The 27,932-nt window shown below is 58.5% G+C and overlaps 1 protein-coding gene across 1 annotated transcript; it reads right to left on the minus strand.

Annotated features, from left to right (window-relative positions):
* Positions 1-1,245: 1,245 nt before the first annotated feature.
* Positions 1,246-27,664, minus strand: IGLON5 (IgLON family member 5). Its single transcript, XM_075537862.1, has 10 exons — positions 27,421-27,664; positions 18,392-18,452; positions 18,200-18,339; positions 7,194-7,272; positions 5,825-6,057; positions 5,144-5,263; positions 3,312-3,446; positions 2,726-2,846; positions 1,784-1,938; positions 1,246-1,334 (listed from the first exon to the last, which is right to left on the minus strand). The coding sequence occupies exons 1-10, from the start codon at positions 27,662-27,664 to the stop codon at positions 1,246-1,248; spliced, it is 1,377 nt and encodes a 458-aa protein (XP_075393977.1).
* Between the last annotated feature and the right edge of the window lie 268 nt (positions 27,665-27,932).

A 27,932-nucleotide genomic window follows, 5' to 3' on the forward strand; every position in this document is an offset into this window, starting at 1 on the left:
AGGTTCTGGGTATCCGAGTAGGGTTATATCTCTCTGTCCCCCACACAGTGTGGTGTGCCAGGGTGAGGTGTCTTACACCCAGAGCTGGGGCTACAGCCTCTCGGAGCCCCTTCCCAACAACAGTGGTCCACCTTCGGGGGTGGGGGGAACTTCTGCTAGTCAGTGAGCTCCGGGACAGCTGGGGCTATTGCTGGTCATGATCGCTGGTGTGTGTGCATGCGTGTGTGTCTGAGTGTGCGAGAGGGTGGTCAGGGCAGCCTTTGGGAGACAGTCCAGTGGAGAGGCTGTGGGGGAGGTGGTGGTGATTGGCCAGCAAGCTCACACCTGGTTAGTGTTGCAGGCAGCCAAGGGTTGTGGAAAGGTATATGGAAGCTGGGAGTGGGGGTGGGGGGAGGGGGCGTAGGGAGTCAAAGCACTGAGACAGAAAGGCGACCATTGCCACCAGCCTGACAGTCAGATGGAAGCACCGATTGGCCCTGGAGGGGGCCGGAAAGGCAGAGGGGGAGAGGGGAGGAGGGGCGCATGGGGGACCGGAGGTTTCGGGCCTCTGAGCTTGGGCTAGGGTCTCTACTAACACAGGGGCCTCCCCCCTACTCACAAAGGCCGGAGGATTCTGGGTAGCTGAGAGAGACATCCCTCCTCACCCCACCCTGCCCAGGGAACACCCTTGCAACCGGCCAGGAGGTGGGGGGGCGTGGGCCAAGTGCGTGCATATATTTGGGGGAACAGTGAGCTGGGACATCTCTTCACAGCTTCCACCACCAAACCCTCATACCTACCTCCGGCTGAGGTGAAAGACGGCAGGTGGCGGGGCGTGGCCATGGGGTGGGGGCTGCCAAGGCCCCTTCCCCACCACGTACACACCACACAAACACACACACACCAACACGCTCACACACACATGCACACAGGCGTGTGTGATCCAGTTGACAGCCTGAGCTAAGAGAGGGGTTTAGGGGGGGCGGGGGGGGAGGGTCACCATCAGGACGTGAACAGGTGAAGAGAATGGCTGTAGAAAGATGCATAATTTTGTGTTATCCCTCACAGTGATGGGTTCTCTAAAGACCTCTCTTCCTCCTCCTCCTCCTCCACCTCCTCTTCCTCTTTTCTTCCTCTGCGGCCAAGAGCTCTTCCACCCCCTCGAGACCCACGAGAACCACGGCGATCACACCCTCGTCCTCTCTCGCTCTCGGCCCGTGGCCCCCCCTCCACCGGCGCGGGGAGACCACTGCGCTAGACTTCCTCCTACATCCTCCACCACAGCCAGCTCAGGGCGGAGAGGAGGGTCAGCGGCCCTGGGGGCCTGGGCGCCGAGTTCTCCAGGGATCCCGGGCCTGGGGGGAAAGAAAGGGACAAGGAAGGGTGTTAGAGGTGGCGGGGGAGACTCCATGCACGGCTCCCCAGAGCCCCTTGTCTCTGCGGAGCGGCTGGTGGGGTTTCCACTGCTGACCTTGCGGTTAGCAGCCCCTCTCGAAACCCACTGCGCGACCGGAGATCTGGTGTGTAAGTAGGTGCTTGCTCAGTTATTGATTTATGTGTTCCTCCTTGCTCGTGAACGTGCTATTTCTAGAATGTTGGTTCAGCGAGTCTCCTTCCAACCTTCTCTTGAGTGCGTGGCTCGACATGGAGGTCAGCATTTAGCAGACCGCTCAGCTTTCCGCCAGAGGCTAAGCCCGGGAGTCAAGCGGAAGGGTGGCCCTGGAGGCTTCTCCCCAGTCCCGCGGCCCCGCCCCCACCTCCCGCGGCCCTGCCCACCCACCTCCCGCCCCCTCCCTGGACGCACGCAGTAGCCGCATGGAGGCGCTGGACATCCCGAGTCGGTTGGCGGCGCGACACGTGTAGTTGCCGTAATGCCGGGCGCTCACGTTGGCGAACAGGAGCATGGAGCGCGTCCGCTCCGTCTGCACCTTCAGGCCCTCGGCCGGGCCGCTGCTCAGCCTGGCGGGGGACAGGGATCAGAGACGAAGCCAGCGCACGGTGCCCCTGCCCCACCCCCACTCGGGTCTCCAGCTTCATTCCTGCCAAATCCAACCCTGGCGGGTGGCTAGAGCTACCGATCCCAAGGTCAGCAGTTCGAAACCACCAGCCAGTCCGCGGGAGAAAGACGAGACTTTCTTATGCCTGTGGAGTTACAGCGTCGTAAGCCCACAGGGCCCTGTCCCATAGAGAGGGTTGTTAGGAGTTTGCACCGATTCGACGGCAGTGAGTTTGGCTTTTTAAGCCGCCCAGTCGGCTGAGACCCACCACCAGAGAACAGAGAAATACGCCTCACATGTTCAAAGGGTTGCCATGTGTTTCTGCCGCAGACCCGCTGGTGAGTTCGAACAGCTGACCTTTGTGTCTGAACGCTCAATCACGGTGCAGCCTGGGTTCCGCCTCCAGCCTCAGGGTTGCCCCGTCCCCATTCTTGTTCCAGCCTTAGGGGCACTCAGTCCTGGGGTGTAGCCCGAGCCATCCCCCTGAGATCTCTCCAGGGACCCCCTGCCCAGGGGCTCCCAAAGTCGGATGGAATAAAGTCCCCTACATCTTCCCCGCTCAAGCTCCTGCGTCTCTGCCTGCATCCCTGGCCTCTCCTCTCCGGTCTGCTCACAGCTCCGTCTGCAGAATCCAGCTTCCTAAATCCCTCTCCGGGGACCCAGGACGCGCTACCTCCAGCGCCCCGCCCCCCTCCACAGTGGCAAAGTCAGGGACCCTCCCTCTCCGCCCACCCCGGGGCTGTCCTCACAGTCTGTCGTCCTTGTACCACTGGAAATCCGCGGGGGGCACCGCCATGGCTTCGCAGCGCAGGAGGGCGGCGCGGCCCAGGGCCGTGCGGGCGCTGGTCACGTCCGTGATGGTCGGGGGATCTGGCGACGGGCGAGGGTCAGCGATTTCGCCCAGCCACCAGGGACGAGGGGTCCTGGCCCTCACCTCCCTCAGGCCCTGGGGTCGGGGTACCCTTCTCCCTCTCCGTCAGACCCAGCAATTCGAGCCTCCAGCTCCCTCCTCCCTCGGATCCAGCAGTCGGTGTCCCTAGACCCTCTTCCTTCAGACCAAGAGTCCTCGCCTCCAGCCCCTCCTCCCTCACACTGAAAAGTCCCCCTTCAGCCCCTCCCCCTCAGACCCTAGAGTCCCCGCCTCCCTCTCCCTTCTCCCGCAGACCCGAGTCCCTAGCCCCTCCCCTCTCATACACGGGAATTCCAGCCCTTCCTCCATCAGACCCCGGAATCCCTGCCTCCTCCCTCCTCGGACCCGGGAATCCTCCGCTCCTCCCCCTTCAGACACGGGAGTCCCCGGGCCCTCCTCCCTCAGACCCTGTGCCTGGGACTCACAGTTGACAGTGACCAGCACGCGGCGGCTGTCGGGCGCCGAGCTGACCCCGTTGTGAGTCACGCACTCGTATTCGCCCGCCTGGCCCCGCTGGATGTCCGAAATCTCCAGGATCTCGCCCTCCGAGGTGAAGCCATCTGTGGTGAGGGGCAAGGGGAGGGGGCGGGGCCGGACACAGACACTTAACACGGGACAACACGGGCACAACACGGACACACATCAGCGGGGCCTGGAGTGCCCGGTCCGTGGGAGCTGGTGGGGGAAAGGGGGGGCGGCTTAGGGGCCTGGGGTCTTCTGTGGGGAAGGGAGCCAGGATCTGGGGTGTGTAAATGGACGCCCTGCCCTGGTAAGGGTCCTGGAATTGGGGCTTTTAGGGGTATCTGCACTTGATCTTCTCCAAAAGGCAGAGAAGCTATTGTTAGGGGTATCTAATATCTGGGGCTCTGAGAACCCAATAGGCCAGGTTGGGTCTCAAGCAGGCAGAGACCGTATAGGGCTGTCCCTGTGGGGGCTGTAAATCTTTAGGGAGCAGAAAACTTCAACTTTCTCCTGAGCAGCAACTGGTGGACTCAAAATGCTGACCTTGCAGCTGGGAGTCCGATGTGCAACCCACTAAGCCACCTGGACACCTGTGTTCTCAGAAGGATCTAGGAGGTTCCTGAGTTCTAGGATCTAGCTCTTGGGATCCAGAGAATCAGGACCTAGTGGTCCGGGTGCGGGGATCCAGATAGCTGGGATTTTATGCCAGATGGCTGGATCCAGAAGACCTTGGCATCTAGATTGGGAACTGACATTTAGGGATGCCAGGACTTCAAGATCTCAAGACCAGGATTTTGGGGTCAGGTGACCCAGGGACCCGAGGTCTAGTGATTGGGTTCTGGGTTCTCAAAGACCCATCGGTGGGAGTTCAGGAATCTGGAATCTGTTGTTGGAGATCCAGGTAGAAGCTGTGGGTGGGTGACATCTGGGGACTCGGGTCACCTCAGCAGCACCTGGAAGGCTTGTTTAGTTAGTGAGGTGAGTGGGGGGAGGCCTGGGTGGGGCCCAGGAATGTGTATTTCTAACACACTGATGCTGATGTCGCCCCAGGAGGGACCACACTGAGCATCTAGTCCGAAGAGCGAGGGCCCCCGGGCCTGGTGGGTCCACCCCAGACCCCCAGTTTGCAGAGTGGATTCCCACTCATCCTGACCCCAGGCACAACAGAAGGAAACAGCCTGATCCTGTGTCTTGCCATCTTTCACTGTTAATACTTTAGTCCGATGTTGCAGCCACCCCCACATCTACCTTCTTAAAAAAAATAAAAAACCCCAAACTCGCTGTAACCCAGGCGATGTCGACTCATAGCCCCCTGAGAGGGCAGGGTAGAATTACCCTTGTGAAGTCCCCAGCCTGTAACTCTTCACCGGAGCAGAAAGCCTCCTTTTCGTCCCACGCAGCGGCTGGTGGTTTCCAACCCCTGACCCTGCAGATTGCAGCCCAATGCGTAACCACTAGGCCATGATGGCTCCTCTAGGTCTCTCTTGGGTAGTGAGAAAGTGGGGGTCTGAGTGGGGTAGGCTCCTGGGAACACGGGGGACAGGCAGGGGACACTCCTAGAATCTGTCAGAAGGACAAGCCTACCCCATGATTTGGGCGCAAGACCCAGGCCCTGGAGGAGAGGTAGGAGCTGAGGGGCCGAGGAAGACAAGATTTGGGGTTTGGGGGTCAGGGGATCCAACGGAGGGAGAAGCGGGGAAGGAATGCGGTCTAGGGGTGATGGGAATCTGGGGGCGCCAGACATTGGGATGGGAAGGGGCTTGCTGGGGGTGGGGGGGCTGGGTGAGGTCCTCACCTCGGAGCTGTCTCCAGGTGACTGTGGGCTCTGGCCGTCCCACAGCCAGACACAGCAGGTTCACGCTGCCGCCCTCATTCACCGTCACAGGAGAGGAAATGTTCACTATGCGGGCAGGGACTGCGGGTGGGCAGGCGAGTGGGGGCCGGTGAGGGTCAGGTGCCCCCTCCTTCAGACTTGATCAGCCAAGCACCCACCCCTCCCTCAGACTCAGGAGTTCAGGACCCCAGCTCCTCCTCTCTCAGATTTAGGAATCCAAGTCTCCGCCCCAGCCCCTCCTCCCTCAGACCTGACCCCCAGCCCTCTTCCCTCAGGAGTCCTGACCCCCAGCCCTCCTCCCTCAGACCAGGAGTCCTGACCCCCAGCCCTCCTCCTCCCTCAGACCAGGAGTACTGACCCCCAGCCCTCCTCCCTCAGACCAGGAGTCCTGACCCCCAGCCCCTCCTCCCTCAGAACAGGAGTCCTGACCCCCAGCCCTCCTCCCTCAGATCAGGAGTCCTGACCCCCAACCCCTCCTCCCTCAGACCAGGAGTCCTGACCCCCACCCCCTCTTCCCTCAGACTCGGGGATCCTAGTCCACTACCCCCTCCACCCCCATCCCCACTCCCGGCAGTGTTCCATAGCCCTCTCCCAGCATTTCCGCGGCGCCCCTCTGACGCCCCTTGCTGCACGCGTGCTCACCGTGGACGATGAGGTAGACCTGAGTGGTGTACGGCTGGTGGCGGGTCTGGAAGGAGCAGGTGTACAGCCCCTCGTCGCCGAGCCCCACCTGGGTGATGAGGATGGAGAACTCCTCTGGCGTGTTGCTCAGTAGGCGCACCCGCGGGTCACTGGTCCAGCGGTCGTTGCCCGCGTACAGGATGTTGGAGCGGTTCAGCCAGGCCACTCGGGTCACGTGCTCGTCGATGAAGCAGCTGCCCCAAGCAAAAGGGGGAGGCAGGCCCTTACCCCTCAACCCTTAGGCCCTCCTGGTTCCCCAGGCTGGGTGGCAGGGTGGCCCACTACATCTGAAATGCTTGCGGCAGCCCTGAGAAGCAGATACCCACATGTCTGCTAAGCGGGTGGGTAAACTGAGCCCCGGGGAGGGCAAATTGTGTACCGAGTACCAGAATGGAATGATAGCTGATGGCTATTGTATAGCTGCTCGCCCAAGTCCCAAAATAAGGCCGGGGGTGGATGGGTGGAGGGGGTAGGGATCCAGAGAGAGAGGGATACAGAGACTCAGAGAGAGAAGGGGACAGACCCAGAGAGAGAGGGGAAGAGAGACCCAGAGAGAAAGAGAAAAGGGGAGGGGCAGAGACTCAGAGAGGGAGACAGGGACCCACCAAGAGGGCCAGAGATAGAGACCCCGAGAGAGGGGGGTGGCATGCCCTCATGTGTGTGTAGTGTATGGTGTATGTAGGTGTGTTGTGTTGTCTGTGTGTTTGTGGTGTGTATGTGTGTGGTGTTGCATGTGTAGGTCTATGTTGTGTGTGTTGTATGAGTTTGTGGTGTGTGCGGTATATGTTGTGTTTATGTTTGTGGTGTGTGCGCCTGTGGTGTATGTCGTGTGTATGTGTGTTATGTGAATGTGTATGTGCAGAGTGTATGTGTGTGGTGTGGTGTTGCATGTGTAGGTCTGTGGTGTGTGTGTTGTATGAGTTTGTGGTGTGTGGTATGTGTTGTGTGTATGAGTTTGTGGGTGTGGGGTGTGTGTATGTGTGGTGTGTGTGCGAGAACCTGTGTGAAATCTCGGGTAGTAAACCATGCTGGCCCGTACGTGTGGAGCAGTCCGGGTGCACCACACCCCACATTTTCTGAGTACCGAGTGTGTGACTTCAGGAGTCCCACCACCATCCTCTGAGTGCTGTCCACCCCCTTCCTTCTTGACAGATGGGGACACTGATGCTGGGAGTGGTGCTGGGCTCAGAGTCACCTCCATCACTTTCTCCAGATGGGGAGCTGACCTGTAGGTCTGCCCCACCCCCACAAATCTCTGCTGTGAGAGAGTAAGTGAGGCTCCGGCAGGGGGTGGGACCCCGGGCCGGGAGCAACCCCCGGGCAGAGGTACCTGAGGGTGGCGTTGTCGCCTTCACACACCGTGTAGTTGTCGGCCGGGGAGTTGAACTCCAGGCTCTGGGACAGCAGCCCTGTGGGAGGGACGGTGTCAGGGAGACTAAGCAGGTGTGGAGACAGGTGTGTCCGTGTGTGTGCACATGTGCACACACTTGCCCTGACACATACAATTCCTGCACGCACTGACCTGCACACACGCCCACGGATGTTTTCAGAGGGACAGGGTGGCGGTCACACCAGAGTCATGATACACAGACCTTCCCAGAGGCCCCCTGCGTGGCACCCACTTGACCCACAGACACAAAAACATACCACCAGAAACCGCCAAATCGTAGTACACACTCACACACAGACACACACACATGACCACTCTTTGAAACCCGTACGTTGGTGTCGGTGGTGGTAGGTGCTGTCCAGTCGGTTCTGACCCACAGCGACCCCATGTCCCACGGAACCAAACCCTGCCCTGTCCTCACAATTGTTCTGGTGGCAGCCCGTGCTTGCGGCCACTGTGTCCATCCATCTCTTCGAGGGCCCCTGTCCAAAGGATGCGAGATGAGGTCTCGGCCTCCTGGCCTCTAAGGGGCATTCTGACCGTCCTCTCGCTAAGACAACTTTGTTGGTCTTTTGGCCGTCCATGGGAACTTCAACAGTCTTCACCAGCCACAATTCAAACACGCTGCTTCGGCTTCGGTCCTCCTTAGCCAAGGTCCAACTCTCCCATGCCTACGAGACGGCTGAAATGCCATGGCTTGGGTCCGGCAAACCTTCGTCCCCAAAGCAACACCCTCTTGGTCCAGTCGTCAGGACGCGATTTCCTTTATGTTGACTGGATCTTCCTCAGCGAGGGCTTCAAGCCCCCCACCCACCCACCCACCGCACTTCCAAGCAGGCAAGGTTGTGTCACTCGCACACAGCACGTTCTTCATGAAGCCTCCCTCCAATCCTGACGCTGTGCTCCTCTTCCTATGAGCCAGCTTTTCTGATAACACACGTCCGAGAGCCAGCACACGAATCCACACATACACCTTCAGATGCGCACACGCACTCACAAACACGTGCAGACAGCGCACGCATGGGTGCACACACTCATGTGGGCACACAAGCAGATTCAAGGTTTGTAGACCCACTCACAGGCAGACACAGCGCAGACCCGTGTCCCCAGACCTGCAGGCACTGCACAGTCAGTGGCCTGCACACAGCAGTACCCAAGTGGCAGGGGCACACACGCACGCATGCACACACACACACACACACACACACACACACACACACACACACCCTTCGCTCGGTGCATGGATGCACGCACGCACTCACGCACGCACACGCACTCTGCACAAACACCTTCATGTGTCCACGCACACGAGGGCACTCACAGCGTATGCCCACCCTGCTGGCCCGCTCCAGCGCAGTCAGCCGCCCCACCCCCACCCATTCATCTCACCCTGGACAGTGGCCAGCGGAGGGGGGGCGGGGCCCGCGGAGGCAGTGGAGACAGCACCGGCTGGGAGCTAGGAGGCCGAGTGACCTTGGATGCCTGCGGGGGCAGGAAGGTGGGGGGGGGTCGCTAGGGGCTGCCCTGCCTGGGATGAGGAGCTAATTAATCTAATGAATTAATTGTCTGTGCCGCCCCAATGACTCCCGGGGGTCCCTCTCCATCAGCAGCCCCTCTGGATGGGGCCGGGGCGGAGCCAGTGCGGTGTGCTGGCCGCATCCGTGGTCTGCGGCTGGGAACCGCAATGCCTCGCCCCGGGCCCATCCAGGGCAGTCACTTGTGGGATTTGAAGAATCAGGGAGGAGGGAGGGGGCTTGAAGGCCCTGAGCTGCTCAGAGCAGGATGGGGGGTGGTGTGTGTGCACCAGTAGTGGTGAGGTGAATGCCACACACTGGTAACAACAGGAGATAGAAACAGAGGAGATGGCGGGGTGGGGGTGACATGTGAGCACACACATGGCCACAAGGGCTCTGAAAAGACACAGAGTCCCTGGAACCAAGGATGCCAAGTTTAGAGACAGACAGACACAGTTATACCGACCCACACAGTTCCAGCCTCTCTCTCTCTCTCTCTCTCTCTCACACACACACACACACACACACACAGTTACAAGTCATGCACACATAGTCACACACAGTTAACACAGTCACACACGACCACACACACGGTTACACAGTCACACATACGGTCCCATACCACACACATGCCCACAAGCAGCCTCACACACACACACACAGGTCTCTGACCAGACACAGAATCCCTGTGCCAAATATGACCCTGCTTAGAGAGGCAAACACAATCACACACACACACACACACACACACACACACACACACACACATGCACAAGCACAAGGACATTCCCGCTCTGAGGGACACATAGTCAGTAAAGGTCGGTTAGGGAAAAGGCTCTCTCCCGGAAGCGGCCGCATCTGTTATCCTCAGCCACAAAGAGACAGGTCTGGGCTCAGCGACAGTCACATGAGTCACCACCTTCCGAAAGCACTCCCTCTTGCTACAGCTGGGAACGTCACACCCAAAAGGACTTGTACACACACACATACACACACACAGACCAGACTCCCCATTACAGTTACACACACAGCCTCACTCACATCTCACAGCTCCCCCACACAAGTCCTCCATCACAGTCACACACAACTGCAGTCACAGCCCCCCAGTCAGTCACACAGCTCCACATACACATCGCAGTCGCACACACACCCCCATATCACATCCCCCCCACAGTCACAGTCGTACACACACATAGCTCCCCCCACTATATCACAGCTACATGCAGGCACACACACACACACACACACACACACACCAGACTCCCCATCACAGCCACACAGTTACACACACGCAGAGCCACACACCCATATCACAGCCCCCCCCACAGTCACAGTCATACACACACAGCTCCCCCGCCACATCACCATCATAACATTCCTCGTCCCACTGCCCACGATGGCAAACTCTGTACTACACGACCCATGGAGGGAGATGTACACCCAGACCTTCCACATGGCTGGGGTGGGCGGGGGTGGGGCAGAACCGACAACAGGCGACCTGGCAGGGCTCGTGCAGCTTGGCAGCCGAGCGCGTGTCTGCGTGGGGCTGCGCTCCGCAGTGCTCAGTGGCCGCTTCCCTCGGGGAAGAACAACCAGGCCTTTCTTCAGAGGCACCTGCGGAGGAGCTAGCTCCACCATTTGCACCTTGCACCCCAGGCACTCCCAGGAGGTTGTTAAGCCTCGCCTCAGGCGCGGACTGCCGCTGTCCGCGGTGCTGCCGAAGGATCAGGGAGCGCAGGGCTTCAGGCTACGGCCCGCGCGCCCACGTCCCGCCGGCGTCGCCCTGCCACGAGAGCTCAGCCCGCGAACGAGAGCCCTGGGGCGTGGCCCCTCACAGGTAATCAGTACCTGAGCCACATGTCCCAGCCGACACACAAGCAGATAGACAGACAGTTCTCTTTTTCTGTCCTGCCTCTTACCTTATTCCCACCCCTCCCCTTCTCCTTCCCATCTTTGCCAGAGGCACCTTTCCAAAAACGCCCAGAGCGCTCGCTGCCTTTCTTTTGCTCACAGCCCTCCCATAGCTCCCCAGTGCCCAGGGGACCTGGCTGCACTTCCCTTCTCCCTCCTTGCGAGTGTTTGGGGGAGGGGGGAGGGGCGGGGCTGGGCAGGGCAGGGTGCAGCTACACACCTCCCCTCTTCTTCCTTCGAGGTTGCTGTGTGCTGTGGGGCAGCCCCCCAGCAGCCCCGTGAGTGGCCAGGGGGAGATGGCCCAAGGGCTCTTGTCCCAGGCTTGTCCTCTTTACAGGTTCAGATTGCCAGGCCATTCTCACGTGGGACTGAATGGTTGGGGGCAGGTGGGGGGGGAAGGTAGGGGGAGAGAAAGCTGGAAACACAGCCCTTCCTGTCACCACTGTGCCACGATGCACTCTCCCTTGACCACGTCTTTAAAGAGCCTGCTTCCAAATGCACTCACGCTCACAGGTGTCGGGAGGGGTGAGGGCTTAGGGCTGTAACTCTTGTATGAATAATGTAAGGAAGCCACATAGGGGCTGGAGAAAAATGAACCCCCACCCCCACTTCCATCAAAGTGATTCTGACTCCTAGAGATCTTATTGGGCGGAGCAGAACAGGCCACATGGGTTTCTGGAGCTTACTTGGGTAACCTGAGGCTCAGGGCTCTCTGCCTCCCAGCTGAGGGAATGCATTTTCCGGCACTGAGGGTGGGGGGCGCCCTGGTGGTATAGGGATTATGCACCAGCCACCAGGTGAGATAAAGGCAAAGTATTTTACTTCCATAAAGACGTACTGGTCTCAGAAACCCACAGGAGTAGCTCTACTCTGTCCAATAGGGTCGCCAGCAGTCAGAATCGACTCGATGGCAGCGCAGTTTGGTTTGATTTTATGTAGGGATTGTTTTTTGGGGGAGGGGCAGAGGGAGATCACCAGGCCCTTTCTTCCTAGTCTTAGCCTGAAAGCTCCACCGGAACGCATCCGCCCCGGGTAACCTGGTTGGTATTTGGAATATGGTCGACGTAGCTTCCAACATCATAGCCACACGAAAGCCACAGCAGTAGGACAGACTGACTGGTGGGCAGTAGCTGGGGGATTTGGGAAGGGAGTCAGGCCAGCCGTCCTGAGGCCTTTGTTCTGTGCTGATCTTTGGGGTCCTGTGGCCCGCTCTGTTCCGTTACAGAAGGCCCCATGAGCCGCCGACATACACCCACAATCAAGTGAGTGCACGGGGGCTTTCTCTGGGAATTCTGAGACAACCCTGACAGTTCCATGATAGTCTCTCTGGAGTTATCCCACACAGCCGTGCCAGCCTGGCTATTCAGACAATGCCTGGACTGTCTCCATAGGCTTTCAGACCATTCTGTAGTGACCACTGCCTCCCCCAGCAGACTAGAAGCTCTTGAAGGCACATTGTGGTTCTGACCTCTTGTCTTTGGGTTAACAGTGGAGGTGGGTAACCCTCTGCACCATGTAGGGACTCCTGGCATGCAGGAAAAAACCAGACAAACAATAAACAATAACAGCAGAAAACAATAAGCAATAACAACAGAAAATGAAACGACACCCACAGCTATCCAGCTGAATCTGACTCATAGTGATCCTATAGGACAGAGTACAACAGCCCCTTAGCCTCATCCTCTTCTCTTGGACCAGCTGGTGGGTTTGAACCACCGACCTTGAGGTTTAGTAGCCCAATGTCTAACCCACTGTGCCACACAATAGCAACGAGCTATCCCTAAAGTGGCTTACTTTGTAAGCAACCTGAAACTCCTGGTTCAGCATCAGTCTCTGCCTATGTGCTCCAAGGGGGCTGGACCATGGTGGTGTATTTCTGGATGCACCACGCTCATCAGCCCCTGCTGCCCCGTCAGTGACTCATACACATGTGCCCCGTGATTCTGCCCACATGGCATAACCAACACAGCCACGCACAGGGGGCATGGCCCAGAGACTGGAGCTTTAAGCTAAGGAGAACCAGCTGCAGCAGAAGCTAGGTGAGAGGCAGGCTCTCCCATCAACCTGGAAAGACCTTGTGGGCTCTGCTGACTGACTCCTTAATGAGAGACTCTGACCTCCAGACGGAGGGGAATACATTTCTGGTGTTTCAAAGCATGCCTTCCCCCCCCCCCCCCCAAAGAAGAGCAGAGCCAGGTGGCTTCTGGAGGGGACCTGCCACCTGGGAGAAAGACCCATGGCTCAGAATAATAATGGGTTTCATTCCCTGGGACACGCAAACGGAATCACTAGGTTATAGCAGGAAGGATGGCGTTTTCTCCAGAGGTGCCTCGGGGAAATCGGGCACAGTGTTGCAGCCCCCCTCCCCCCTCCCCCATCTACCCCCAGCCCACGGAGCAGTTCTATTCTGCAGCTATGGGGCCTTGTGAGTCAGAAGGGGTGGCAGTCCATGGCTGAATCAGGGTTCAGTCTTGTGAGGGGCGTGGGATAGGGAGAATCTGTCAGGGAGGTGGTGGGTGTGGTGCTGGCAGCGGAGGGGTGGGGTGGGGTGTGTGTCCTTGAGGAGGGGCTGAGTCACCCCTCTTCTTCCTTTTTTAAAATAGTTCCCGGTCTGCTTGTTGACGTTTAGGAGGGTTTTCCGGTTGAGTCTGATGGGGTGCCACACCTTGGCCCCAAAGTCTATTTTTGGTATTCCCCGGGGCTTGCTTGCTCTGCTCCCCTTGCTGCTTGTTGGCATGCTCCCACTGTTTCGGCCCAGGGTGGTGGGGTCAGATAGGGCACAATTCCCACACCATGTCTCCGGTGTTGTCCCCCGTAGCGCTATGGGTCAGTCAGTAAGGGATGTCGCGTCTCATGGTGGGGCGGGCCCTATGGTCCTCTGTGCATTGGCTGCTCTGAGCAGGAATATCATCCTCAGGGCTTGCTGGGCCACACTGTGTTCCCCACTCTCTCCTTCCCTCTTCACGTGCCCTGTGCTCTGATCAGACGTACCCCTCTCCCTAAGCTGTGTCTTCAGTAATGTCCTCTGAAGTGCATTCTTCTTGGGGGTGGGGGTGGTGTTCCTCCTTCTCTTTGCTGACCTTGGAAGTCTGGGGGACTTCCAGACGTTGATCCAACTGGGCAGTGCTTCCTGGCACCGTCTCCTCTTGGTCTCTTGCCACGCTGGGCCTCCTCGGTGCTGCTCCCTCCTCAGGACACTGGTGCTCCCCAAAGTCTAAAGCCTGGCTTCACTCCCTCATCCTTCACATCTGGACCACTTGCTCTAAAGTGAGCAGACTCATCACCCCCTACACAAGTAAACAAACAAATAAAGGATTCCTGTTCACGGCAACCTCAAATGAGTGAGTATAACTTCCCCCTAGGCGTGTGTGTGTGTGTGTGTGTGTGTGTGTGTGTGTTGTCATCCTCTTTGTGGAAACAGATTCCCAGGTCTTAGTCTAGCAGCTTAGCTGGCTGGGTTCGACCCGATTCCTTTCGGGCTAGCAGAAACCATGTGCTCCCTTGTCCCCTCAGGGAAGAGTCCCGGTGGTGTGATGCACGAGTGGCCGCTGGGCTGCTAATCTCAAGGTCAGCGGTTCAACCCCTCCAGCCGTTCTGAAGATGCCTAGTACACAGGGGGCGTGTGTGTTGGAATCAACTTGATGGCAGTAGGTTTGGGCAGCCCTACTCGGCAGGCATGAGACAGCTGTTCAAACCCACCAGCGGCTCCTTGGGAGAAAGATGAGACTGTCTGGTGCTGTGAGGATTTACAGCCTGTTTAGGGTTGAATGGGGTCAGCCGGGACCTGAGGGCAGTGGTTGGGTGGGTAAGCTAAGAGCTGTGTCAGTTCAATGCCTAAGCGCTTGGCTGCTAACCCAAAGGTTGGCGGTTCAAACCCACCCATCCACCCAGCAGTATCTTAAAATAAACACCCTGGGGATCGGGCTTCTGTGATGGTTACAGACAAGAAGGCCCCACGGGGGCGCCTCTGCTCTGTCAATGAGTTGCCCGGGTGGGGGCTGCCCATTGGGCATAGGAACTCTTCACCTCTCACGTGCCGCTGCCCAAGCTGCCACTTCCTTCCTTAGGACTTGTTTCAAAAATGCAACAAAGTTGCCACCTCCGTAAACCAAGACTGCTGGCAGGAGGTGGACAGTTTCACAGAGTTGGTGGAGGAATTACAAGCTTTCACTTCCGTTCTGCCCCCACCCCCACCCCTACACACACTTTGGGAAGTTACGTAACTAGTCTCTTACTACCAATGTGCGCGCGTGTATACATAAAGCATTTTGGAGTAAAAATAAAAAGGTGGATGAAATAACTATAAAATCCCAGGAGGGAATTTCTTTTTCCCCTTGCTCACCAATCACCCAGGAGCCCTGGTGGCTTCGTGGTTACGTTGGGCTGCTAGCTGCAAAGTCGGCAGTTCAAAACCATCAGCCGTTCTGTGAGAGGAAGACGAGGCTTTCTTTTCCCATAGAGTGATGGTCTGGGAAGCCCACAGGGGCAGTGCTACCCGGTCCTCTAGGGTCGCTGAGAGTTGGAGTCCACTCGATGGCAGTGGGTTTGGTTTCCAGTTTTCGAATCACCGTGGGTGGCACTGGATTGGACCACTGTGTTCCAGAGGTTTTTTTTGGTGATCCATCCGCCGGCTTTTTGGAGGCAAGTTGTCTTGAAGCTCCGCTGACACCTCTTCAACATCGGAGGGACAAGCGAGCCTCTGCTGACAGATGTGTGGGTGCTGGCTGTTCCTGAGGTGTCTTAGCCAGGCATTGAACTTGGGTCCACCCACAGAACAGGGCGGGATTCTAACCGCTGGAATCCTGGTCTCATGGGGAACAGCCAGGTGCACAGAAATGCGTTTGTTATGACTGTGTGCTGGGAAAATCACCAGCCAACCAACCAATCCCGGGGGTCCATTGAACTCCGAAAGCGTGAGCTTACAGGAGTGAGAGAGAGCCAGGGACGGTGCGCGCCAGCTGTCGGGAGTGGGCACAGGTGGAAGAAGGAGGAGGCTCGCCCTTCCCCGTAGGCGTGGCGGACGGCTCTCTGAACATGAATTTTTTTTTCCTCAAAATTTGAATAGCAAATGAATGTGAGGAAAGAGGAGCTACCATTTGGTACATCTTGCCACGGGCATTTTTCAAAGAGCCCAGTTGGTGAGTGTGGGGTGTCCCTCTGTCACCTAGTCTGTCTCACCTCACCCGACCCTGCCTTTGGTTCCCTGCCAAGGTCACGGCCAACCTGCCGGCTCCACCACAGCTCCAGGTCAAGGGGTCCTGTGTATCATGGGACGATTTCTGAAGGATGTTGGTGACCTTAATAGTGAAGCTAACTGCAAGAGCAGCTCCCAAGAGAAAGGTGGCATGTTGGAATCCACTCAGAGGCACCTCAGAAGAAACGCTTTGGGGTCTGTTCCCCACAAGGGTGAGGGGGCAGGCATTCTAGAGAGTAGACAAGGGAGAAGATGTGGGGAGGGGAGTGGCCCCGAGGGGACAAGGAGGGGGGACCAGGAGGAAGACAACCGGTAGGCGTGGGGGGAATCATAAGCAAGAGATAAAGCACAAGCCAAGAAATGAAAGGCAGATGCGGAACTGAGAACTGCTGAGGGCAGCGGGGACAGAGGTAGAGACCCAGAGCCAGAGCCAGATGGGAGGGAGCCGATGGAGTATCTGGGAATCCAGGGTCAGGGGTCACTGGGAGACACACAGAGACAGACTAGAGAGACAAATGAGGCAGAGATAAATGGGAGCTTCAGAAAGAGACAGGTGAGCGAGACAGAGGCAGAGACATATAACAGAGTTACAGAAAGAGAAATAAAGACAGATGAGAAAGGCAGAGACACAGAGAGATGCAGAGACAGATGGCAGAGACACTTAGATGCAGGGAGAGAGAGAAGCAGAGACAGATGAGACAGAGATAGATGGGAGAGCTACAGAAAGAGACACAGAGAGGCAGAGACAGATGGCAGAGCTATAGAAAGAGAAACAGAGACAGACGAGAGAGACGGAGAGGTAGAGACACAGAGATGCAGAGACTGATGGCAGAGACACTCAGAGAGATGCAGGGAGAGAGGGAGATGCAGAGACAGGGGAAACAGACACAGAGACAGATGAGAGATCTAGAGAGATGGAGAGACAGAGAGAGAGGCAGCAGAGACCCTCAGAGACACAGAGCCAAGCAGTCAGAAACACTGCTGGTGGCTCAAACTGTGCAGGGCGGGAGGCCCACGCTGTCCCCTGCTGCCCCTGGCCGAGGACACCTGCGTGTTCAGAAGAGGGTGACCCAGGTGGCTGTCCCGCCGCCGAGGTGATGTCTGCATACCTGTGGGTGGCTTCAGGGCAGTCCCTGTGCCTCTGTTTATGTGGCTGTTCCTGCACTGGGGCTGTGTGGGCGGAAGGCAACCTAGGAGTGGGGCTGTGCCAGCCAATTTCCCGCTGCGTCTCCCTGACTCTTGGTCCTGGGCAGGGCCTGGGAGACTCCCCCAGGCACACTCCTCCCAAATGCCCACTGCTTCTTGCCTCCACCTTGCCCTGGGCTGCCTGCCTTCCACCCCTTCACCCATCTCTTGGGGATACCTGGAAGGCTTGGCTGAGGAGAGGCAAGGGGTGCACCCCCACATGCCCCATCCCTCTAGTCCCCCTCCCCAGTTAACGTCTCCATTCTCCCAGCTCAGATCCAACGCAGACCCCAGACCCCTCTCCTCCGCAAAGGCTGTGATGAACCCTCAAGACCTTGCATTAATTCCCCCTTCCCTCCCCCATCTCTCATCCTCTGCCGGGCCTGAGAACCCAGACCGCCAGACAGAAGCCCAGCTGAGTTCTCAGCCCATCACCCCAACTTCCTAGAACCCTGGGTCAACACCTGCCCCCCACCCCCTGGAAGTGGCACACTCCCAACAAGCCAACAGTTTCCCCCAATGGTCTTGGTCCAGCAGGGGTTTGCACTCCCTTCCAAGGCCGATTACCCCACCCTCTACTTTTCAGCCCAGAGTCCTAGGTGGCTGGACACCCCTCTTGACTGGGAAGGTAGTCATGTGCTGGCTGGCCCCTGCCCAGGGATTGTACCCCCACCCCCTGATGGGACCTCTTTCATCAACGTCCCTTTTCTAAGAGATGAAGACCCTCTACCAGACTGCCACCCCCACATTCAAAGTCAGTCCTCCGATCCTTCCCCAGGGGGATGCGGCGGGAGAGCACACTCCAGGGTCTGAACCCCTCCCCGCAGACTCCGGCCTCCAGGCTGGGACCAGGTGTCCCCGACCCTCTCCGGGGCCAGGAGCCTCAAGCTCTAGGAGCTTAGGCTTGGACTACGGCTCGCCCCCCCCCCAACCTGGTCCATGGTCTGGGGGCGCATATCCTGACCTCCATGGACCCTTCTCCCGGCGTGGGGTGCAGCCCCCGCCCCCGGGGCCCGGACCTTGGCGTCCTGGGATTCCCCTTCCCGACTTGGGGTGCAGCCCCTGCCGCGTCTCCCCCGCCCCCGCCCCTGCCAGGGACCCAGGTGTCCTGGCCGAGCCCCCCGCCCCCGGCGCTGCGGTACCTCGGCTGATGACGGCCAGGCCGGCCAAGGCGGCGGCGGCGAGGAGCCGGAGCCGGGCCCCGGGCGCAGGGGGGGGCATCGCGGCAGCGGCGGCGCGGAGGGGGAGGGGAGAGGGGGGGCCGGTCCGGGGCTCGCGAGGCCTGGGGGAAGAGGGGGGAGGGGGAGGGGGACCCCGCCTGCGGCTGCACCGGCCCGGGGGGCGGCGGGGGCGGGGGGAGGGGGCTGGGGGGGCGCGACGAGGCGGCCGGAGCTGCTGCAGACCCGGGGAGGGGGGCGGCGCTGACGGGCAGGGAGGCCGGCCAATCAGAGCAGGCGGGGGGCCAGGGAGGCGGGGCCGAGGGGGGCTGCTTGTTGGAGGGAGAGGCCTTTGTTACTGCGGCCCGGCCCCTACCCCCTTCCTGCCGAGACGGCCACGTCCTCTCACCCGGGTCCCCAACCCCGGATTCCAGCGCGTCCCAGAATCCCGGGGCGCTCCTTCACCTGGTTCTGAGGACATCTTCCTCCCTCAGACCCTGGAGTGCTGACCCCGAGCCCCGCCTCCCTCAGACCAGGAGTCCTGACCCCCAGCCCTCCTCCTCCCTCAGACCAGGAGTCCTGACCCCCAGCCCTCCTCCTCCCTCAGACCAGGAGTCCTGACCCCCCAGTGCTCCTCCCTCAGACCAGGAGTCCTGACCCCCAGCCCTCCTCCCTCAGACCAGGTGTCCTGACCCCCAGCCCTCCTCCTCCCTCAGACCAGGAGTCCTGACCCCCAGCCCTCCTCCTCCCTCAGACCAGGAGTCCTGACCCCCAGCCCTCCTCCCTCAGACCAGGAGTCCTGACCCCCAGCCCTCCACCCTCAGACCAGGAGTCCTGACCCCCCAGCCCTCCTCCCTCAGACCAGGAGTCCTGACCCCAAGCCCTCCTCCTCCCTCAGACCAGGAGTCCTGACCCCCAGCCCTCCTCCCTCAGACCAGGAGTCCTGACCCCCAGCCCTCCTCCTCCCTCAGACCAGGAGTCCTGACCCCCAGCTCTCCTCCTCCCTCAGACCAGGAGTCCTGACCCCCAGCCCCTCCTCCCTCAGACCAGGAGTCCTGACCCCCAGCCCTCCTCCTCCCTCAGACCAGGAGTTCTGACCCCCCAACCCTTCTCCTCCTCCAGACCAGGAGTCCTGACCCCCAGCCCTCCTCCTCCCTCAGACCAGGAGTCCTGACCCCCAGCCCTCCTCCTCCCTCGGACCAGGAGTCCGGACCCCCAGCCCTCCTCCTCCCTCAGACCAGGAGTCCTGACCCGCAGCCCTCCTCCTCCTTCAGACCAGGAGTCCTGACCCCACTGCTCAGCCCCCCTCCCTCAGACCAGGAGTCCTGACCCCCAGCCCTCCTCCCTCAGACCAGGAGTCCTGAACCCCAGCCCCCCTCCCTCAGACCAGGAGTCCTGACCCCCAGCCCTCCTCCCTCAGACCAGGAGTCCTGACCCCCCAGCCCTCCTCCCTCAGCCCAGGAGTCCTGACCCCCAGCCCTCCTCCCTCAGCCCAGGAGTCCTGACCCCCAGCCCTCCTCCCTCAGACCAGGAGTCCTGACCCCCAGCCCTCCTCCCTCAGACCAGGAGTCCTGACCCCCAGCCCTCCTCCTCCCTCAGACCAGGAGTCCTGACCCCCAGACCTCCTCCTCCCTCAGACCAGGAGTCCTGACCCCGAGCCCTCCTCCTCCCTCAGACCAGGAGTCCTGACCCCCAGCCCTCCTCCCTCAGACCAGGAGTCCTGACCCCCAGCCCTCCTCCCTCAGACCAGGAGTCCTGACCCCCAGCCCTCCTCCCTCAGACCAGGAGTCCTGACCCCCAACCCTCCTCCTTCAGACCAGGAGTCCTGACCCCCAGCCCTCCTCCTCCCTCAGACCAGGGGTCCGGACCCCCACCCTCCTCCCTCAGACCAGGGGTCCTGACCCCCAGCCCTCCTCCCTCAGACCAGGAGTCCTGAACCCCAGCCCTCCTCCTCCCTCAGACCAGGAGTCCTGAACCCCAGCCCTCCTCCCTCAGACCAGGAGTCCTGACCCCCAGCCCTCCTCCTCCCTCAGACCAGGGGTCCTGACCCCCAGCCTCTCTTCATCCCTCAGACCAGGAGTCCTGACCCCCAGCCCTCCTCCTCCCTCAGACCAGGAGTCCTGACCCCCACCCTCCTCCCTCAGACCAGGAGTCCTGACCCCCACCCTCCTCCCTCAGACCAGGAGTCCTGACCCCCAGCCCTCCTCCCTCAGACCAGGGGTCCGGACCCCCACCCTCCTCCCTCACCCCACTTCCTCCTGTGCTCTTGTTCCCATGGGTCTTCTTTTCCTTACCAGCCTCAACTTTGTCTCAAAAGGTTCATTCTTCTTCCTCGAAGGGTGAGTTCAGTTTCAGACCTGAAGGGTGACAAAGGGCCTTGTCTCAGGAGTTCCACCTGCCTCTTTCAGACCAGTAAACCTCAAAAACCCAACCCAAACCCCCTGCCTTCCAGTAGGGTTCTGACTTCATCTGGACTCTACAGAACAGAGTCAATCTGACCCGGTGAATTTCTGAGACTGCACTCTTCTTGAGTGCAGACAGTCTCCTCTTTCTCCCTTGGAGCAGCTGGTGGATTTGAACTACCGCCCTTGTGAGAAGCCCAATGGGTGACGGAGGGCGTGTGGTAACCCTGCCTCCATGAGCGTGTTGGCACCCTTTTCTGAACAGTACGTGCACACTTCGTGACCTTTGTCAATGTTATTGTACACTCGAGGAGCCCCGCTGGGCTTGTGGGTTATGGCTTGGGCTGCTCGTGGCAAGGTCAGCAGTTCGAAACCAGTAGCCGCTCTGCGGATGAAAGACGAGGCTTTCTATCCCTGTGAAGAGGTACATTCTCAGAAGCCCACAGGGGAAGTTCGACGCCGTCTTGTAGGATTGCCAGGAGTTGGATTGACTGGAAGGCAGTGAGTGGAGAGTCCTGGCTTGTGATAACTGTTAACTCCTCCCATAAACCCTGTGGCAGTTACATAATTTCTCAACTTGAGAAGGGGTGGAGTCTAGCCTGTCAGTCAGGTCCCAGCTTGATGACCTCATATGGAGGCACGAAGGAGATAAAGAGCTCACTGGAGGCCAGATACACTCTCTGCTTTGTCTTCCCGCTGACAAGTCACATGGAGCTACGCTGATGGAGCCAGAGTCTTGGAGCTGGAGGAGCCACGTGAAGACCCACGCCTGCGCTGAGATTCTTCCACTGCCATTGGATCCACAAGACTTTCCGCCCACTGGAGTGGGATCTTCCTGCACTTGACACAATTTCGTGTGTTGTACTGTATGAATCTGAAGAGGCATTTATGGACTCTTATCAGACATATGGGCTAATATTGGACTTATGGACTTGATCTGGACTGGGCTGGGATGTTTTCTCAATATACAATTGCTTTTTTATGTAAAGCCCTTTCTTCTATACATAGGAGTGTCTCTGGATTTGTTTCTCCAGGCAACTCAGACCAACACATTGAAAATAATACTTGAAAAGGTGCTTGGCAAGCTGTAGCTGCTCCTGTTCTCTGGAGACTGTGATTGGTTAGTTCAAAAAAGAGGAAGCACCTGTCATTCGCCAAAATCTGAACTGTCCTACTTCAGAAGGTACCCGTGGTAGTTCTACAAGTTCCTGTCAACTTGATAAAAGAATGAAGGGGTGGAGTCTAGACTGTCACAGCCCGAGGATGCTTCCTTGTGGGTGTGGTTTTCTCCTGAGGATTCTGGGAACCTCTTCTTTTTCTCCTGGGAGGTGGACCGCACCCTCTCTCGGCTTTATTGGAGCCACACTGATGGCAGCCAGAGCCCTGGAGATGCGTCCACCACCATTGGGTCCAGTGGACTCTCCACCCACTGGCCGGCCTGTAATCTTCCCGAATTCGGTATCACTGCATGTGCTGTGTAAGTATGAGGAGGAATTTTGGGACTAGTGTGGGACTTATGAGCATCTACAACTTGCAGGCCCCCTTTATGGTATTATCTCCTCAAAACCTCAGGACATCCTTGTGAGGTGGGCCTCAAGTTCACAGATGGGCAAATACATTCATGGAAAAGTTCAACAACAGCAGCAAAAACCCCTCCAAAGTCATAAACATGGCTGCAGTGTTTCTATACACATATCTGTAAATGAACCTGAATTCAGAATACACAGAAAATTTCTACAAATCAACACACACACCCCAGCACACACACAGAGCTTGGTTTTTTAGACTCCCCAAAGACTTGAACACCAAGAGATAACCAACAAGCACATGACAAATTAGTCTACTTCATTAGTCATCAGGATGTCAAATCAAAATTACAATGAGATGCCCCTTCTTGACCACCCAAACCCTAAGCCAAGCTCACAGACATCCAGTTGATTCCTACTCAGAAAGACCTTACAGGACAGAGTAAGCCTGCCTCCATGGGTTTCTGAGGCTGCCAAAGTATACGAGAGCTACCAGCCTCATCTTTCTCCCCAGGTAGGGCTGGTGGGTTTGAACCACTGACCTCGTGGTTAGCAGCATGAGCAATGCCTAACCCACTCTGCCACTAGAGCACCTTACTCACCCCCCATGATGGCAGAAAGGAAAAGGGTTGACAACAGCAAGTGTTGACCAGGATGTGGAGCAACTGGAAAGCTCAGACTCTGCTGGTCAGAGCTCACTGGGGCATGAGTGTTTTGGGGGAACAGTTTGTCCGAACCTATAAAAGCTCAGCGTATAAAATATCTATCTTCTGACCCAACAACCTCTCTCCTAGAATGAGATGAAAACAGGCGCTCATGCAAAGATCGGCGATCGCATACTCATTGCCGCTTTAATCCGTCAGAGCCCCTCAGCTGGAAATAAACCACATCCCCCAACATGATCTACAGATCATGGCTTGCTTGTGCTGTGGAATACTTCTCAATAGCGGAACGGAAGGAACTCTTGGCATGTTAACCCATAGGTGACCCTTACATGTGGAGTGGAAGAATGCCACTCATGGAAGAGGGCATTCGGTGCACCCTGCTTCTCATGTGTAGTTGCACGACAGGCAAGGACGTCATGCTCGGGAAAGTAGAAGGGCAGCCAAAACAAGAGGAAGCTGCCCACCTCCCCGTGCCCCCACTATGATGGACTGGCACAGCGGCTGCAACAGTGGATTTGCACATGAAAATAATGTTGAAGACGGCAGAGGACCGAACAGTGCTCGGTGGTTGTGCACAGGGTTGCTATGAGTCAGAATACACAACAACAAACAACACAGCAGACAAAGACAATCTGTGGAGGTGGAAGTCGGACGAGTGTTTGCTCTGGTGAAGGAGGAAGGTGGCGGGGGGGTGGGCGGGTGCAGACTGTGCTTCTTCATCTGGATACTGCTTGTGTCATACGGTGTTCAGAAACAGGGCAAATTCACTGCCGCTGAGTTGAATCTGACTCCTAGTGACCTTCTGGGACAGGCTAGAACTGCCCCCTGTGGGTTCCCGAGCCTGTAACCCTTTGTGGGGGCGGAAGGCATCATCTTCCTCCAGCAGAGCCACAGGTGGTTTCGAACTGCTGACCTTGTGGTGAGCAGCCCAGCATGTAACCCACGAGGGCACGTCGTGTTAGGCTTCAACTGCTCCCTGGATCTTCTTTACGGATGAAACAGGCAGGGTCCTGCCTCTGTCTGCTATACCTCCACACAAAGGAGTGACTTGTCCAAGCTGATCGCCTGGCGCAGCCAGACTGGCTTGTCGTTCCTGTGCAGTGCTATCCCTCCAGGTGGACGGCTGACCTTTCCTGAGGGTTTGTTGTGCTCCATTTCCAGACACCCTCCCCTACTCCCTCCGTCCCCCCCCCCCCCAAACCAAGCCTGCTGCTCTCGCTTCCGATTCACGATTCACGCTGACCCTCTCCTGCAGAGCCGAGCCACCTTGTCTGGCTCCTAAGGCCGTTCATCTTTCTGGAAGCGGACTGCTAACGTCTTTCTCCCGCAGAGTGGCTGGTGGGTTTGAACTGCTGACCTCTTGGTTAGCAGAGGAACCACGTAACCACTAAAGCGACAGCCATCCCCTGGGGCTTTCCGAGGTGCTTTTGGACGCGTTTACCAGGAGAGCCCAGTTGTGGGAAACTGAGACCCGGGAAGAGGGCATATGCGGGCAGATTCTCCGTGCTCATCATTAAGAGTCTGGGAGGCCGACCCTGGTGGGAGGGAGGCCTTCACATTGGGGAGTTGGAGATGCATCCCAGACGCATGCCTCGTCTGGCGTTTTCAGTGTGTCCTTCAATGACACACGTGCCCCTTAGCTAGTGGGGGCTGCCCCCCCACAACTGGTCCCCTGGAGGAGGACACCACTCTTGGCAAAGGAGAGGGGCAGCGAAACAGCGGAAGGCTGCCTGCTCCTGTAGAGTGACCGCCTTGCACGAGCCCCTAATAAAATGGTTTTAAAAAGGTGACAGCCTCACAAACCCACGAGGGGCAGCCTCACCCTGTCCTGCAGGGCCGTCGCTGTGTGAGCCAAAGCACCTAGAGGGAAGGCGGTGGGTTTAGTGGGGGGGAGGGAGGACCTCACCAATGGTGAGCGCCTGCAGCTGAGGGGAGGTGGCTTTCGGGGAGTCAGGAGGAGACTGGCCCCGTGTGCGCTGCCCCCGCCGACCCACCCACGGTCCCCTTCTCTAGCCTGGATCCCAGTGGATCCATTCTGGAAAATGGGGAAAAGGTATGATCCTGGTGGGCCTGGCGCCTGTTTTCAGTCAGCGAGACTCTGTGTTGTACAGTGGAGCCGCTGGGCCTTGTGCATGGACTGACAATGCGCCAGCAGGCTCCCAGCCCAGGTCCTGGTGTAATGATACCTGGTGCCTGGGGGAATGCCGGTGAGCTAGTGGATCCCGGATCCTTGTGGGGGACGGGACCTCACCCTTCCCAAGACCAAGCCTCTCCCCCAGGGGCTGGGCATGCCGCTTTCAACTGGAGCAAAGTGTCTGCATTCTCAGCCACGTCAGCCACTGCCATTACCACCCCCTTTGGGCAGAGGGTCTCCTTAAGAGGGAGTGTGGAGAGAAGAGGAGTTCTGTCCGCGTCTTAAGTATCCAATCCGGTTTGCAAAACGGAGGAGCACGCAGGGCTTTTATTCGGCCCAGGCTGCTTTTTGAAAATGCCTTTGGAATGGCTAACATGTACGTGCGCCTCCAACTGAAAGCCGGATTCCCGGCATCTCCTGCAAAATCCCAACAAAGCAACAAAACAAAGCAGAAAAGAGAACACCCCCCCCCCTCCACCAATTCCACCCTCTACCCGAGGGCCCACTGCGAACAGTGACCCTGAAGGCCAGCCCAGGGGGATGGTGGCCTTGGGGGCAGCGTTTGCGGCTGCTGGCTGCTCACTTCAAGTGTGGCGTCAGCCCTGGCCATGTGTGTATGTGTGTGTGTGTGTGTGTGTGTGTGTGTGTGTGTGTGTACATGTGTGTGCTGGTCTCACCCAGCCAGCTGCTCCTTTTGCTCCCTGCCACTGAGCGGCTCTGAGTCTGCAACCCGATGACGATGACAGGACACAAGGCAGGGGCAGTTGCTCCCACAGCCAGGAGTCCTGGGGCCCAGGAGCCCTCGAGGTGGCCCCTGGGGCAAGGGGCCCTCGAGGTGTGGTGCCATGAGCCCTGCTCCCTCCGTGTGCCACGCAGGGGTGGGCGGAAGTGCATCTTGTGCCCAAGGCGCCCCTGCCGAGAGGTCCTTGAGCCACTTGCCTTCTGTGGCTCTGGAGTTCTTCTTCAGCAAAGTGTCCAGGCTGGATTAGATTGTGGGTGGAGCTGAAGCAGGGCACTTGTCACTCTGGGTTCAAGGTGGCGGTGGGTGCCCCAAGCCAGCCCCTGCTCAACGGTCCAGCTCTCCTCGTGGGATCTGAGCTCTCAGGCAACCAACGGTGCCCCCCTCCCCACCCCCAAAGACTGAACATTCATTCCTCCAGGGCAGGGATCAGCCAGGCTCTCGCAGAGGGTGTGGTTCTTGCTGTGCCTGAGCTGAGCCATGCAGGGGTGACTGGGCCGGTGGTGGGCCCGCGTGTCTGTGAGGCCAGCACTGGTCACCGTCCGTCTTGGGGGCTGCCTACCAGCTGTCTTCTGTCTTCAAGTTCCTTAGACTGAAAGAAAAGCATCAGACGCTGCCATTTCTCCACATTGGGTTACTCCTTCCCAGGGGGATCTTTCCAACACTGAGCGGCCTAGCTAATCCCCTTTAGGTGTCCTGTCCTGGGGGCACGAAAGAGCCCCTGCGCTGGGGTCCCACCAGCCGGTCCTCGGAAGAGAGAGGAGGCTGTCTGCTCCCCGTTGGAGAGTCACCACCTCTAAAACCCACGGGGCCAGTTCCACGATGTTTCCTCCTGGGGGGTCTGAGTCAAGATCCACTTGCTGGCTGTGAGTGGGTGGGCGACCCAAGGGGCCCAGCTCTGGGCTAGAGGGACGCCCGTGTGTGTGTGTGTGTGTGTGTGTGTGTGACTGCCTTGAAAAATCCTACAGAGCTCAGTTCCATTGTGCCCACACCCACAGGGCTCCGCACGGGCTGATGGCAGCCAATGGACCTCAGCTTCTCTTTCTAGGGTCCTTCTGGAGAGTCATGCTTGTGTCTACATCTTCTCGGGGGTAGTGGTAGTGGTGGTGGTGGTAACGAACAGCAGCGATGAACCGGAAACACCAAGCTCACTGCCATCCAATGGATGCCCATGGACTCACACAGACTGCCTGGGGGACAAGGCAGAACTAACTGCCCGCCGCGTGGTGTGTGTATGTGTGTGTTTTCCAGACTGTTAACTCTTTGTGGGAGTCGGCAGCCTCCTCTTTCTCGAACAGAGTGGCTTGGTAGGGGTCCCATGCGCGGGCCTTGCCGCTTGGAAGCTCAATGCTTAACCCAGTGGCAGAGAAGAAGGGGTTGGGCATTCAGGAGCCCCAGCTCTCGAGAGCCACCACCAGGAGTGGTTCCCAGTACAGGAGGGAGGCCTCCCTTTGGGCAGGAAGAGACTCCTCCCTCGGTAACAGGCAACTCAGTGGAGGCCCAGGCCCCACTCTCCATCCCAACAGTGGTTGATCAGAAAGCTAGTGGCCACCCACAGACCAGTTGGCCTCCCTTGGGGAGTATGGGTCCATTGATCTGAGGGACCCAGAATCCCCACCTTTAGTGGGCGCCCAGGGGATGCTGGCGAGGTGGGGCGTGGTCTCGGGACTCCTCCGGCGTGCGGTGGCCAGGGAGCCTGAGCGCCTGGTCACGAGGGGCAGGACGGGCCCAGGGACTCACCTTCCACCGCAGCAGGCACGTGATCCTCTGATTTGGGGCCCTGCAGTGTCTGGAGATCCTCCGATTTGGGGGACTGCAGGGTCTGGAGATCCCCTGACTTGGGACCCTGCAGGGTCTGGAGATCCCCTGACTTGGGACCCTGCAGTGCCTCTGTCCTGCTGTCGTCAGACTTGGTGCTCTGCAGTATCTCCATCTCCTTCATCGACTCCGATTTCTTGGGGTTCGGGGCTGTGGCATTCCGCATTTGCTTCCTCTGCCACCATCTCAGGATCTCAATTCTACAGCAACAAGGACGCACTGAGCTCTCCCGCAGAGCCGAGGCCTGGGAACCACAATACACCACGCCCCCCACGCCCTTTGTAGGAACCTCCACCCCCAGATCAGCTTTTACTCTCGCTCTCCCTTCCCTGTGCGTGATTATGCACGCACGCACGCACTGCGCAGGGCGGGAGGAGCCCTCACACAGCAACCAGACGTGGCGCCGTGAATGGACCACGAATCGAACCGTCTCC

This window comes from Tenrec ecaudatus, chromosome 18, assembly GCF_050624435.1.
Source record: "Tenrec ecaudatus isolate mTenEca1 chromosome 18, mTenEca1.hap1, whole genome shotgun sequence".
Lineage (NCBI taxonomy): Eukaryota > Metazoa > Chordata > Mammalia > Afrosoricida > Tenrecidae > Tenrec > Tenrec ecaudatus.

Excerpts from the sequence above, each read along its gene's own strand:
- IGLON5 (XM_075537862.1), bottom strand. The coding sequence starts at position 27,664 with ATGCGGAATGCCACAGCCCCGAACCCCAAGAAATCGGAGTCGATGAAG. Across the intron at positions 5,264-5,824 it reads GGTCTACCTCATCGTCCACG|TCCCTGCCCGCATAGTGAAC; the intron begins GTGAGCACGCGT and ends GCCCACCCGCAG. Across the intron at positions 1,939-2,725 it reads TGGTACAAGGACGACAGACT|GCTGAGCAGCGGCCCGGCCG; the intron begins GTGAGGACAGCC and ends GTCCCCCGCCAG.